Genomic DNA, 15,225 nt, shown 5'->3' on the forward strand with positions numbered 1-15,225 from the left:
CCCTATTCCTTGAACATAGCAGCCCGATGTGCTACCCATTCGACCACGAACTGCCCAGTGACCAATGTAGGCGTCAAAACGGTTAGATGCAGATACATAGATAAAAACATAGGTAGGTACTTGGCTCACAGAAAGTGTGTGAAGTACCCTAAGAATGTGGAACACATTAAAAGCTAGACATTGCGAAGGAATCACAGGGAGAGGGAGACCTAGTAATTAACAGTGGGTGAATGAGAGAAACTTCAGCCTGGAGCCAAACTTTTCACAGTGGCACTGGCCTCCATTGGGGCCCTGAAGAAAAGTCTACCCGCCACAGCAGCCCAGTGGCTAAGGTTTTGCACTGTCTAGCTCATGGTTGCAGGTGTAATAACAGCCGCGGCAGTCAAATTTTTATGGGACGAAATGCAAAAACACTTATACACTTAGATTTAGGTGCACATTGAAGAACAACAGGTGGTCAAAATTAATACAAAGCTCCCCACTACAGGGTGCCTCATAATCCGGTCATGGTTCTGGCTCATAAAACCCCAAAATGTATTTTTTTTTAAAAGGAGACAAGTCTTACTGTGCCATGAAAACCAAAGTCATTACTAAAAGGGAATGGTACCAAAATAGGACAGCATAGAATGAGAATGTGCAGCAGAAGCACTAATACAAGTTGTGCGAGTTTTGTGCTAGCTATGGCAGCAAAAAAGTTTACTCATCATCCTGGCCCTGCGAAAGTGAACGAAAACCGCCACTACAACTGCTGAAGGGGGTATGCAACGCCTGATTGCTTTAGAGTAATGGTAATTTTGACAGCATGCCGCCACCCATAGCAATGCTGCAACAACGTCAAAATCAGTTGCCAGGCTATTTCCTTAATATACGAAAGGCGAGGGACATCAAGCCCCACGTTGCAATCTGCCATTGCCCCAGCAGCTTGTGCAACTGTAATCTTTACTGGGAAACGTATGTGGGGGAGCGCTATGTGCTTTGCATTGTTATCAGGGTCGCCTTATCAGTTCTGTGGTTTGGATGCTTGTTTTATGCTTGTCATTTGTTGAAATGTGTGCTGTTCTGTATGCTTTATGCATGATTCCAAAGAATGTATGCACGGTTCGCTTCACTTTGCTCAGTGAAACTAAAGCCCCTTAAACTTCGCAAAGTAGTGACACTCTCCTCCTCCGCCTGTACTCCTTCTCGTTTCTACTCTCTTTCACGCTCATTCTCGACCTTGGCGCCGCCTACACCGCTCGAGCGTAGCAGACGTTTCGCAGAGTAAATGCACGCGTAGCAAGGCGTTGCGCTTTAAGCATTTACGTTGGCGTTCTAGCTCCGAGTAATTTCATGTACAGCATAGAATTTCTACATGGACGGCTATACAAATTCAGTAATTCAGCGATGGTACCTTTTTTCTCCTGTTTTGATAACTATTTTTTAAATATCTGAATGAGGCACTGACCCTGTGGCATGTTGACTCTGAATGTATCGCGTGTGCTACAATTAGGTACGCAACATTTGTCAAGTATGTGCTGCAAGATCTTGTTGCAAATGGTTGTAAATGAAACATGCGATCGAATGCCAACATCCTGACCTCCAGCAAGCCCTCAGTAGCCTAAATAATCCGCGCCGTCCCTACCATGTGAATTCGTGGCGCGTATCAGCTATGACGCACAAAGGTTGAGAGAAGGCACGAACGAACACTGCTCTGAAGGTTTGAAAGAGTATTACAAGCTACACTGCCGCCAACATGCGTGCTTGCCAATCTTCTAAGCACGTTCAAAGGCTCGGAGGTAGGCGATGGTGCTACTATGTTTCTCGTGCCTCAAAGTCGACAGAAATATGTGCAGCCGATAATCGAGTTGGGATTCTGCGTATATAGAAAATGATATCAGTTTTCTAGTATTCATTCGCGAAGCAGGAATGCCGTAACAGCGCTTCATTCAGGCTCAAGCTAGTACATTATTTTTTTTTCAGGTTAGTCACTCATCACGAATAAGATTTCCTTCTGTGTTAGCTCGTCCATTCATGAAGTGATGTATTTGTCGTGAACTGAGTTGCACTAAGGTGGATGCATTGAGGATGGTTGCATTCGCTCCAAAATAACATTTGCAGGATATGATTTTAGTTGAAGTGATGACCGTGCAAAGAATTGCCGCGCTATGATGCGGCCAAAATTGATGTAAGTTAAATGATGCAGTCGTTCATATTGGGGCACCATTCGTTGTCTCATTACATGTGTCTCAGAGACATAGTGGTCAAACAAGCTAATAGGCGAACGACTATACGAACAAGCGAACGAAGACTAAACCAGCCAGTGAATGAGTGGGTGACCGCACGTTTTCTTTGCGAGTGCTCCACCGCCGCATCTTAACCTACATACACCTTCAAGCTGACACGAATTAACACGTACTTCTCAAAGACTTATGATGCTGTCGTTCGGCGAGGAAAGCTGTTTCGGGAGAGCACGCACACTTTTCCTTTGTATCGCAAATCCACTGGGCGACCGCCAATGACAAACACGAACAAGAAAGGCAAACAAAGCTATTCGCTCTAGAGAAGGCTAGTTAGTAACCACAAAATGCAGAGAGTTACTTCCCTAAGATTAGTTTTCATGCTTGAGCCTCAAATTTTGTCAAAAAGAATGCGCAGAATCCTAAAGGTTTCATAATCACGTTTTCGCACGCAGCCTCGCGTGCCTGCGAATTCAAGCCTGTTGGCGTACATTATGATTAAGCGCACCAAATACGACCACGCACTGCTTATATAAACAAAGTACACGTCACATAGGAATCCTGTGAAAGCGCGAAGCCAAATGGCAGCTTCCTCAGTGAAATATGCAATATCTACTATGTTATGGCCCACATAACATCTATACTATACTATACTATACTATACTATACTATGAGAGACTCGCCACTACCTTGTATAGTTGTGTGGAGAAGGTTGGTCTGAAGTTCTCCCTCCCAATTCGATGAATCAATGCCTTTCTTCCTAACCCGTAGCGCTTACCGAGAAGAGCTTCTTGTCTTCACTGAAACTATTTTTTGGCATACGAAAGCGCAGCAGGTTATGGTAATAGAAAATGCCATGAAGCGACGTCGCACTTGCCACAAAACTTAGTTCAAGGCGTTCGCAAACCAAAACAACATGGAAGAGCAATGGCACCAACATGTGCTCCTCGCCACTCCATAGACTCTAGAAAATGGCACTGAAGCCCGACTGTAAACAAATGAAGCTGGCGTGAGGGCCCACGTGATGCCATTAGGCCAATGGTGGTGAGGCAGCGGTCTCGGCCAGAGCGCGCGAGGAGGAGGCATCATTCTTCAAAGCGTGGCTCTACTTTATGAAGTTTAAGGGGCTTTACTTGAAGCCTCTGCCTTATGGGGGTACGAGCCACTGCTCCTGGCCTGTGCTGCTGCTGGGATTCAGCTCACGTTTTCGCTAACATGCGGACACGAAAAATGCTGACCACTGAGAGGCTAACAGCTTTGCTGTAAAAAGTTGCATTGTCTCGAATGTCTACATTTGTGCTGGCAACATGCCTTCATTCTTGTGAAGCTTTAGGAATCAAAGGCTGTTAAATAACTAGCTTTTATGTAACATTGTATTGAAAATTTGTGATTATAGTTGGTGCATGATGAGAGACATGTGGGATGGGGAACAAGGCTGACATCAAGTGTGCTGGAAGGGAGGTGGAATTATATCTGTGGGCTACCACCGGTTCTGTTTGCATGGCCTAACCTTTAGAGCAGCACATGTTTACTCAATTTGTCATAGTTTTTCAGTTTACATATTAACAGCGGAGCTATTTAAGCTTTTAGTTCCGCCGTGGAGCGTTACCAGAGAACTCAGCCCAGCTGTGCGCTGCCTCACATTGCCTAGCAACCATCTGCATGAGCACCGAGCCACATAACCTTCTCGCAATGCACCCCACGCACCTAGGGCGGAGTTGTGATGTCGTAGGCAAGTAAAAGCTTGGAACAGCTGGTGCGGCGACACACCTCTCGCCGTCTCTACTCCATGCGTACATGCTGCTGCCATGGGAAGAGCGAAGAAAGTCCAGATGCCTGAGGAAGAAGCAGCTTACCAGAAAAAGCGTCGTACTGCCTAGCGAGAAGTGAAGCCGAGCTGATCCGGAACACCGCGCCGAAGCTGCAGCTGAAAAGAGGCGACGCCGAGTCCAGGATCCAGAGTTTCAGTCCAGGGAACGTGAGAGTCGGTGTCTGAACGCACGACGTCGCCGAGAAAGTGATCCCGTCTTGCAACTGCTCAAAAACTTCCAGCGTCAAGCCCACCAAGACAACAGTTTAGCAAAACCTCAGTGAAATATGCAATATCTACTATGTTATGACCCACATAACATCTATACTATACTGTACTATACTATACTATGAGAGACTCGCCACTACCATGTATAGTTGTGTGGAGAAGGTTGGTCTGAAGTTCTCCCTCCCAATTCGATGAATCAATGCCTTTATAACCTCACAAAACCTAGAAACAACATAGTCAAGCTTACAATAACCTCGAAAAACCTAGAAACGACTTAGCCAAACCTACCAACAACTTAGCAAAACCTAGCATAACCACGCAAAACCTACAAACAACTTAGGCAAGCCACGTAAAAGTTAGGTGATCACAAGCTCTGCTATTGACTCCAGCCTTGCACCACTAATGCAAGCTGCAAACATTTTTTTAACCAGGGTCGTGCTCATGGCTTATTGACCCTCCCACCCTTTCCCCTTTTTTTCTTCACATCTGCAGGCAGCCGGGACCCTTCTAGTGGCTCCACAGCTCGTCACTGGTGCAGCCCGGTTGTGCCCAGTCCAGTATGGTGGACTGTCGTGGATCTCCTCCAACTAGAAGTGTGGTCCATTTCCCAAGTAAGCTGTACCCGCTTCTCAAGACCTTCATGACCGTGCATCCGAATGCTAGCTGCACCGACAACTGCTCGGGCCATGGCGAATGCCACCAGGGCATCTGCTTCTGTGAGGCAAGTCTGAGATATCCTTGTATTTTCTACTGGCCTGCCGCAGCTGAGAACTTAGCTGCACGTCCTCTGTAATTAGGACATGACCTGCAAGCCAGCACTGTGCTTGGCCAATGAACGCTCCCACCAGCAATCTACAAAATGGTTAACTTACTAATAAAGTTACTTTTATGTGCAAAGGTATTCCAGCTAGCTTCTCTTTCTGTCTCTTTTTAAGTTGGAACCTTTGCCAGAAACAGTTGTGACAGTTCTTTTTTTTTTTTTTTACATCTCCCAGGTGCAATATAGTGGAGGAACCTGCACTGACCCCAACCTCAGCTATTTCGTGGCTTTTTCAACCATCTTCTATTTAATTTGTGCTGTCTCGTTTGTCCAGTTGGTGAGTAATATTTGTAGCTCCTGACTGTTGCTATTTGTAGCTAATCAAACTGTTTGTTACATTAAAGAAAGAAATAGAATAAAAAGCTGATGAAGTTGTGTTCTTATGTCTTCTGTGCCTTGGTTTGGACAGCTGCTTGCAGTTTTATTCTATTTCTACAAGATGGAATACCTATACATGTAGTGCAAAAATAATATTGTTACAGAGCTACTTGGAAAAGTTGTCAGCATGGGGAAAATGGATGAAAACATAGCAGGCCATCTGTTCAAGCCTTTAGTGTAATTCCTTGCATGTGGACTATGGTGCTTTTAGATGTGAATAGTTTGTATATACATTTGGGCCATATGCTTCCTCTCCGTGACAATGTCACCTAAATGATAATATTATGAGGGATCGAATAACAGGTAGTGCACATGGTTATCCTTTTTGAAAAATAAACGTGGCCACTGTGAAGGTGTTGTTGTTGCAGTAAGTAGATTAAAAAGTGATGATGAACTTCCCAAATTCTTAAAACTTGATGAAAAGCTGTGCTTGACACCACTTAGTTTAGTCCCACAGATGTTGCTGCAAGTCTGTTCCACAAGTTTATCAATGGCACCCTTTATTTTTTTTTCATTTTATAAAAAAACAGCAAAATTATATGCATAAGCATGATCCAATATGATACAGTGTATGTTGCATACTGAAGGAGGCAACCTTTATTATTTCACTGCCAAAACAGGGATGTCCTGGGGATTTGTTTCTTTCTTTCAATACTTAATTTGCTGTTCTTTGACGTATCTTGCAAAACTGATTTCTTAAACTGAAATCATGTTTGATTCCATTGCTTGCGATTATACCTGTTTTTTTTTTATGTGACTTGTCCGCTATGCCTTGTAACGGCTTCCTGCGCCTTTTGTCAAGCTGCTCTAGCAGCTTTTAGCCAGGAAGCCGTCCAGATGTTTCTGGGAAATAAAATTGAATTGAATTGAATTGAATATAATTTACTATGCAAAACTGACCTCTCTCCACCTGTTTGTATCTGTTTTCCTGCAGCTTGTTTGCATACGATCCGAATTTAGTCGGATCAAACCACCTTCGCTTCTGAAAGCTTTCAAAGTGACCACGCAGAAGGCCCTGTACGCACTTATCTGTATTGCCACCTTTGCTAGAGGATTCTACTTTTCATCTCCAGTGAGTATACAGTCTTAAATATGCGCCAGCTTGTGCAACTTCATAGTACTGCCATTTTTTTCCCAGAAAGTGGTTCCTCAGTGATCAGTGCTCATCTTTGCATATGGTCATTTCTCATTACAGTGATTACATTTGCTCAAGTATAGGCATTTTCTTTTCATACCTATAATCACTAAAGTGGAGGAGGATGCTTGGCCTCAAAAACAAAGAAAAAAGCAGTACGACAAAGTTTAAACAATAAATATAATTTTCTTTTAGATGCACTCAAGATAAGAGCCAAAAGTAATACAAATTGCAACAAAGAGAATATAGTCAGCCAGGTGAATTGGTGCTCCCCCCATCACCACACATAGCAGTATCGCGTGACACAAAGTCCGTCTTGCCAGAGAAAAAAATGTCAGTCTGCTCCAGATTTTACTAGAAGGGGCGTAAAATGCCCCAAGACCCTGCAAAATCTGTTGTGAAAGCATAGCACGGACAAGCAGTCAGTCAGAAAGCTAATTGATCTTATGCAACTAGCTGAAAACACAGACACACTACTGACCACTGGAAAACAATTTTTTTTATTTTTTTTTTGTGGGAGAGAACTGCTCCAGATTTGCTGATGGAAATCACTTTTAGCCATGGCATGGTTTCAACACTTGCAGCTCGCATTCAAAAACAAAGCTCACATTTCATCATCATCATCAGCAGCTTGTTTTATGTCCACTGCAGAACGAAGGCCTCTCCCTGCGATCTCCAATTACCCCTGTCCTGTGCCAACCGATTCCAACTAGTGCCCGTGAATTTCCTAATTTCATCGCTTCACCTAGTCTTCTGTCGTCCTTGATTACATTTTCCTTCTCTTGGTACCTATTCTGTAACTATAATGGTTCAAATATTATCTAACCGGCGCATTACATGACCTGCCCAGCTCCATTTTTTCCTCTTAATGTCAATTAGAATATCGTCTATACCCGTTTGCTCTCTGATCCAAACCGCTCTCTTTCTGTCTCTTAACGTTATGCCTAGCAATCTTCATTCCATGCTCTTTGCGCAGGTCCTTAACTTGTTCTCAAGCTTCTTTGTCAGTCTCCAAGTCTCTGCCCCATATGTCAGCACTGGTAAAATGCACTGATTGTACATCTTCCTTTTCAATGATGATGGTAAGCTTCCAGTCAGGAGCTGGCAATGTCTGCCGTATGCGATTCAACCAATTTTTATTTTTCTGTGAATTTCCTTCTCGTGATCAGGATTCCCTGCGATTAATTGACCTAGGTAAACTTACTCCTTCACAGACTCTAGAAGCTGACTGGCAATCCTGAACTCTTGTTCCTTTGCCCGGCTATTTTTCATTGTCTTCTGCGTAATAATCTTCAACCCCACTCTTGCACTCTCTCTGGTAAGGCCCTCAATCATTTGTTGTACCTGATCCACAGTGTTGCTGAATAGAACAATGTCATCGGCAAACTGAAGATTGCTGAGGTATTCGCCGTCGATCCTTACTCCTAAACTTCCCAAGTTTAATAGCTTGAATATTTATTTCAAGCACGCAGTAAATAGCATTGGAGAGATTGTGTCCTTATGACCCTTCTGACTTCATCGCTAGTTATAGGAGGATTTTCTGGGTCCTGTTCATTACTGTTTCCAATTGAGGTATCCTGACTCATCTGGGTACTGTACAGGTCAGTATAGAATTCTTCCACTGCTTTTACTATATCTTTGAAATTGCTGATTATATTACCCTGCTTATCTTTCAATGCATACATCTTGGTTTGTCCTATTCCAAGTTTCTTTCTCACCGATTTCAGGCTGCGTCCATTTTTTGTGGCTTCTTCAATCTTTCTCACGTTATAGTTTCAAATATCCCTTATTTTTGCCTTGTTGATCAGTTTCGACAGTTCCGCGAATTCTATCTTATCTCTTGAGTTGGACACGTTCATTCTTTGTCGTTTCTTTATCAGGTCCTTTGTTACTTGGGAGAGCTTGCCTACTGGTTGCCTTGGTGCCTTGCCTCCCACTTCAATCGCTGCCTCTAAAGCCAACCTAGTTACGGTTTCATTAATTAGCTCTATGTTATCATCATCTTTCTGTTCTAAGGCTGCATATTTGTTTGCAGGTACCAGCCTGAATTTGTCAGCTTTTACCCTTACTGCCTCTAGGTTGACCTGTTTCTTCTTGACCAATTTTGCTCTTTCTCTCTTCAAATTGAAGTGAATCCTAGCCCTCACTAACCTATGACTACTGCACTTTACTGCACTGCAATGGTGAAACAAGAAATGAAATTGACTTCATACTTTCTGCTGATCCCAGCATAGTGCAGGATGTAGAAGTGATGGGTAGGGTGAAGTGCTCACATTTATTTGCATGCAATTTTTTGGACGGGAGTTGAGAAGTGCTTGCACTCAAGCAAATAGGATACTTCAGAAAAAGTAATGTTATTCTAAATATTTTCGCTTGCATAGCTTTCCTACGAAGACTTCCTTTTTGTGTTTACATACTTGCATCAATACTAGTGCGTTGCAAATCTGTATCATTACTGATGAGTCACAAATGCTTAATAGAGCACTGCCAAGGTGTGGTACCAGTTGATAGTATTCTGTCTTAAAGCTCACGAGATGTACTATTCTAGGGCTGGTAAAGCATGGTGTAAATTTTCTGGGAAACATGGCTTTGCTGTTTTGTTCAGGTGCATGCTGAGAGAACGAAAAGGATTGCCAATTTTGTTGTGCATTCACATGCTGTTCTGTCTGAGACATTCCAGTGTTTGCTGTTATATAGAAAGGGGCAGAATTGTAAAGTGTTTCCTTGGGAGTTTGCATTGAGTGCAATTGCTTGTATTGCCTGTCTGATTTTAACTACCTACATTCTGCTACCCCCAATTCCTGCTGCAGGCCTTAATTAATATTGATAATTTGTTTATATTTATTTCGTGTAATGCTTGTTTACTGCATACTTTTTCAGGAAAATGCATCTTTAGAATGGGCGTCTAGTTTGATGAGCGCTTACTACCCGCTGCTCCTCACTGGTTCATCTCTTATTGTCTGCTTTTGGGCTGAGGTGAGCAATTGCATATCAAGTAATGGGGAGGAGCTTACAGTGGAAATATATTGAGGACACCAAGTTTACAATGTTTTATACTTGGTGCATGCTGTTCATGCTTATGGCAACAATTGCAGAACCACTTTGTTGAATTTGTGCTCTGAAAACTTTGATACACTCCTCTGAACAGCTTATATTTCTGCATATACAGTAGAGTGCAAAAGTCTCTAGAGACCACGGCATCAGCAGAAATACTGAATTTCTTCTAGCACAGCCGTGCAATGTGAAGTGGTCTTCATGCATGACGCTGGTCACAGGTGCACGTTGGCAATACCATTTGATTTCAACCTTTATGCCTAGGCTGCGAAGAAAAAGAAAAATTTTAACGGCACCTCTGGTCTCTAAACTTTTGCACTCAACTGTACAGTACTGGGTTAAACTCAGCCATTTAGTTTATATGCTTTTATGTGCACAATTTAAATAACGCTTCTTGAATTTTTGCATATTTCTTAGTGTGACTTTAAAGCAACATTTTAACATTAGTGCTTAGCAGTGAAAAATGGGGCAGTAGAGCCTTGCATGGCATGTGGCTGAGGCTGTGGTATTCATAGTTAAACTGGATTGTTAACTGGTTGTTCTCACATGTTTCAGGTGTTTCACCTCCGTGACCTCCGGCATGACAAGCCTCGTTTCCTTAGCAAGTCATTTCTTGGCTTTCTTGCATTCAACATCATCACCTATTCGCTCCTGCTGGCAGAGTTAGTGCTCACACAATTCGCTGGCTATGGGGAAACGGAAAGGGTAAGCTGCACACTGCAATCTTGGAATGATTCGCAGAGCCACTGATGGTCTGCACTTCTTGGGGCTGCGATCAACCAGCTCAGAATGTGACCCTGAATGCACTGAAACGAGCTTTTCTGCTGCGATGAGAGCTTGAAGTAACTGTTGCGGCTAAGCAAAGGTCTTGCATAGGGGTGTTTGAATAAAGAAATTTTCCAATCTAATCGACTGGCGAATATTCGAGAAAAACAACCTTTGAATATCGAATACCAAATATTTTCACATATCTAAACAAAGTGACAGTTTGTGTGGAAAGCATCTGGTTTAAAAAAAAAAAAATTATTTACCTTTGATACAAACATGTAATGCTGCTCATAACTGGACATCCGGACATCTATGGAGCTGGTAAATGATAAACGGCTCCTTTCAATTACCTAATATACATAATGATGACGGTAATCAATAAAATGAAGCAGCACATCGCCAGGTACATGTTGAGTGCTGTGCTTGTTTATGATCAGTGTGATACTGCAGCACTGTACAATGTTTTATCGTGATGCAAACATGGTGAGACTGCCTAAATAATAAATTGCGTTGCCTAAATTCAGAGCACAGACTCACATGCTGCCTAAAAAGTAAGGCATTCATGTTTAATGATAGGAAATTACTTACTTCCTCACGTGTTGGCTCAAGATTCAAGAATTTGTGCCTCTGCGCAACAAACGTGGCTCTCATGCAGCAGAATCGTTCAAAGCAGCCTCCACTTGCATCGGTTTTTCTTCCCTGAGATTCCATTAAGTGTTGTTATCCCATATATTTGAACAGAAACAAATACAGTTAAGGGGGGACGTGGCCCTTGAAAACCGAAAAATCGCGAAAAAGTCGATTTTTGAAAAACCATATTTTTGGGTTGTATGTCTCATAAACTACCTGTTCCGTAATTATCAGTACCTAATTCAACCTGGTGCAGTTAATTTATAATAAGCAATTAATGTTTGATGAATGTGGTCATTACTGGCTACATCAAATTAAAAGTTGTCTAAAAATATTTTGGAGGGGAAATTAAAGAAACGGGCTCTTTAGCCCCCTGGGATATCTATCAAGGGATATCAATTTCAGCTTCCTACGATGTCCTGGCATTTCTCCAGGCTCTTCCTCAGGCATATACATGAATCACCTAGTTAGACCTCAATAACTCTGGAACTAATAAACATATCTTCATGAAACTTTGCAGTTCCGCATAGTTCGGTGGTGGGAACGTACCCTGAAAGTTTCATCTGGATATCTTAAAAAATAAGAAAGTTCGGTCTCCAGGGTAGCCACCCCCCTTGAACTTCAATATAACGAATTTTAATATAAAGAAATTCACGATATAAAGAAGTACAGTGAAACATTAAACCGTAGTTGGCTGGAGCTCGGAAAAAATACGTACTTAACGGTAGTACCGCTTTACCGAAATAGCATGAGATCGCCCACTTATCTGTCAAAAACAGAACTCAGCGAGAGTGCGATGAAAGGGCAAAAACATAGTACTTGTTCACTACACGCGACGAAAGTCTTATTTTCGTTTGATGCCGCTGCGGCCTAGAAGCGACGACAGCGGCCACAGACTGTTGAAGCTGCGAGCCAGCTTTTCAGCCAACCCCCTCTTCTCGGCAAACACTCGCATGGCAGATTTCTTGTTGGTGTTGCATATTCTCCGTGCACGGGCGCCTTTCTTATTGCGGGGGGACGATTGCATTCATGAGGCTGATGTAACACGCAGCTTCTGCCACTGTTGTGCCTGAATCGCCCATGCTGTTGCTTTCCGTGTCTTCATCACTGTCGTTAGGCGACACTTCGGCAACAGAGGCAGCGATAGTGAAAAGTTGAACCTCGTAGCCGACATCTTTTCACAGTCGCAGCAGCACTGCTGAGCAACTTCAGCGTATTGCAAATGCCACACACCGTAGTCAACGGTAGATCCCTCTCGCGTGCCAGCACTGACTTCTTTGTGCCACTTCAATAGCATGAACGATGTCCAATTTTTTTTCTGTGCTAAGCACCCGGTGTTTTTTATCCGAGTTTCGGCATGACTCGAGTCCTTACTTGGGCTTGCTTGCACCACACCAAAATGATGTTAATGTGGCTTCAAGCGCAAACACACAGGGCGTTTGAAAGTCATTGTTCTGATCTCTGAGGCTTGTTCTGATGGGCCGCCCGATGGAGACGATGCACCGCCATGATTTCGCGAAGAAAAGTGGAAACACTACATGTTAACCGATATTACGCAATAAGCTGGTACTATTTATGCGGATACAAAACGCATTATGTTCAATGGCTGCTGAGTCGGGGATTTGACTTTACTACTTTTAAAATGAAACTGCTGTTTAAGCAGGTACGGTTTAGCGAGGTTTTACTGTATTCAACTCTTCATAACTGCATGTCCATAGAACACCATGCATTTAGAATCTGAATATAACGAAGTGTGTTTGTGTGCAAGTTCAATATAACAAAATTTCACTTCCACCGGAAAGGAATGCCGAGACAATAAATTGAAACTTCTGCAGATGCAGATGGTCAAATGATTGAATTACAAGCGGCTGCTTGCAAATGGGGCACCTCAAATCATGCGCGGCGCGACAAGAGTGATCACCGAAGGGGAGCCGCATCATGTTCCGTATAAAGTCCAAGTGTGATAAGCAGGGTGTCTACCAACCGGGAAAGCAAGGAATTCTGAGAGATCTTTAATAGTCTGGAAATACTTGGGGAAAACTCGGGGAATTTGTGCTTCTATCAGGGAAAGTTAGCTGTAATTTTATTGAAAAGGCAGGAAAGTTGCGTTGATGCTGGCTCGAATAACAAAGAGGAATCATAGCAAATCGTCTTTGATGCTTAGTCGTCTGCTGGAGTTGCCCGTGTATAGTCAACGACCGATCTTCCAGGCACCCAATTTTTGGGACATGCCTGATAATTCAGGCGGTTTCGTGGCAACGCCACATACCTATGGAGTCAATTTATAAGAATGTCTGAAATTTCGGATGCAAGAACCCTTCGGGCCGTCTGATTTTCTGGACTTTTTGCTATGACCCAAGTTCGAAACGGCATTAATGATTTGAATATTTCAGTTCATTTCATGCCGTTTTGATTATCTCATCGCCTAGAATCTGGGCTCGCACGCATCCGCTGGCAGCCGTAGCCAATACTGCGGCAACACTAGGTCTAGCAACTTCAACGTTTGTGATTAAGCTTCTTGGAGTTTGGTTTCGTGTTTTTCATTGAAGGAATTTGCCACTGTCAGCAATGGAACCCACTCGGCATTTGTGATCCTCGCAATCGGCTTCGAAGCCCGAAAAGAACAGCACATTGCATAATGCTGGTTCCCGAAAGTCAGCTTCACCTCAATACAGTTTTGTTATGCGGTGAACCATATGGCAAAGTATTGTGGTGAAGCATAACAAGCATGTGAAGGGTCAATTGCCGCGAGACAGTATGTATTCCTTAATTATACACACATGCACCCGCTGTCTCCTGTCCCAGTATGAGCACCAATATGCCTAATAAGTGTACTGGCAGCCTTCACAGCTTTTTCGGACGTTCCTGTGGCGATTTGAGACCTTAAGAGTAGTAGAAGACATGCGTTTGGATGTTTTTGCAGCCCCTAGGGAGTCCAAAAAATTGGACGTTGACTGTACAACTGACTAAGAGGATGCTTCAAATGGTCTGTGGGGCAAACGTGCAGCGGAAAGAGGACAAGAACATAAAGCACCAATACATTGAGGAATGAACGGGACAAGAAGTGTGCTGCCGCTTCTTTGATAGAGCTTGAGCTTAAAAAACAAGGTGTTGGCTGACGCCAAGATGCAGATCTCCCTCATCCAAACGAAAATAAACTTTTTAAAGCAGCAAAACGTAGTACTGAGGCGTTTTGCACGGGTTGAGAGCATGTCAAGACAGTTCAGGTTGACTTTCTAGCAGCTGAGAGAGAATTTCATTTGTGGGAAAGTTTGGGCCTCATACCAATGAGCTTGCTATCATTTGATAGAAATAGCTCATATTCAAAAATATTTGCTTCTGTATGTATCTCCTTTTTATTCATATTTGAGAACGTTTGACTGTATTTGCAATGGGCTTTACCATTTTTTGAGAAGTTATTTAAAGGGGCACTAAAGGTTACCAGAAACTCAAGGTAAAGTGGTAGAACAATGTTCTAGAACGTCTAAGGCGTCAATTTAATCGCGAACAGAGCTTTAGTAACCGAGAAATTGAGGTAAATGCATGACACGATTTGAGAACCCCCAGCGACATTCCGGTACTAGCCCGATGACGAAAGGACTCCTCATAATTTGTGTTACTAATACTCAACTACTCGTATTAAAAATATCATTTCATTCGATTATAAGACGGAAAAAAATGCTACTTGTCTACGTCTATTCGATTCTAAGAAAAAATAACATTTTGACGTTACCCTTCAGTAGTATGGGTGTTCGAAAGGTTTTGTTTTCGCTCGACTCTGCGCCGCGCACGCTTTGGAGTTTCAGTACTTTCGTTATCGCGTCGTGCTGTGAGGGTTCTGCTGGCTCGCGAAACTTTTATTTGGAACAAGCAGCGAGAATGCCACGTCCACGTGATGTCGTGGGAAGCCCTCGTTGCTTTCCCGCTCCGGAGAGCCGGTGTCGAGGCCGCCGTCGTAGTACGCAACGACACCGGCAGTGCGAGCCCTCAGCAGCAGGTCGCGCTCATCGGTGCTCAAATCGCTGAAGTTGAGCCCATCATCGCGAGCCAATCTGTCGGTGTCAGGGTCCATTGCGACGAGCGTCGGAGTTTGCGTCATAGAATGAAGTACCAGCTTATGGGCGTCTTGCTCTGGAGTTTGAGGTATAGTGGCATGGAGTTTGAGGTATATAGGTGGCGGTGCGGG

At 43.3% G+C, this 15,225-nt stretch overlaps 1 protein-coding gene across 5 annotated transcripts in view; it reads left to right on the forward strand.

Moving 5' to 3' along the window:
- LOC135918348 (uncharacterized) overlaps positions 1–15,225 on the forward strand; it is a 90,082-nt gene that overhangs the window by 8,133 nt on the left and 66,724 nt on the right. For all 5 annotated transcript variants that reach the window (XM_070521348.1, XM_070521343.1, XM_070521353.1 and 2 more), the window contains 5 exons: positions 4,747–4,975; positions 5,250–5,351; positions 6,387–6,524; positions 9,468–9,563; positions 10,197–10,346. In XM_070521348.1, the coding sequence (XP_070377449.1) occupies positions 4,814–4,975; positions 5,250–5,351; positions 6,387–6,524; positions 9,468–9,563; positions 10,197–10,346 (648 nt within the window). In that variant the 5' untranslated portion in view covers positions 4,747–4,813. The remainder of the gene's footprint in view (positions 1–4,746; positions 4,976–5,249; positions 5,352–6,386; positions 6,525–9,467; positions 9,564–10,196; positions 10,347–15,225) is intronic.

This window comes from Dermacentor albipictus, chromosome 1, assembly GCF_038994185.2.
Source record: "Dermacentor albipictus isolate Rhodes 1998 colony chromosome 1, USDA_Dalb.pri_finalv2, whole genome shotgun sequence".
Lineage (NCBI taxonomy): Eukaryota > Metazoa > Arthropoda > Arachnida > Ixodida > Ixodidae > Dermacentor > Dermacentor albipictus.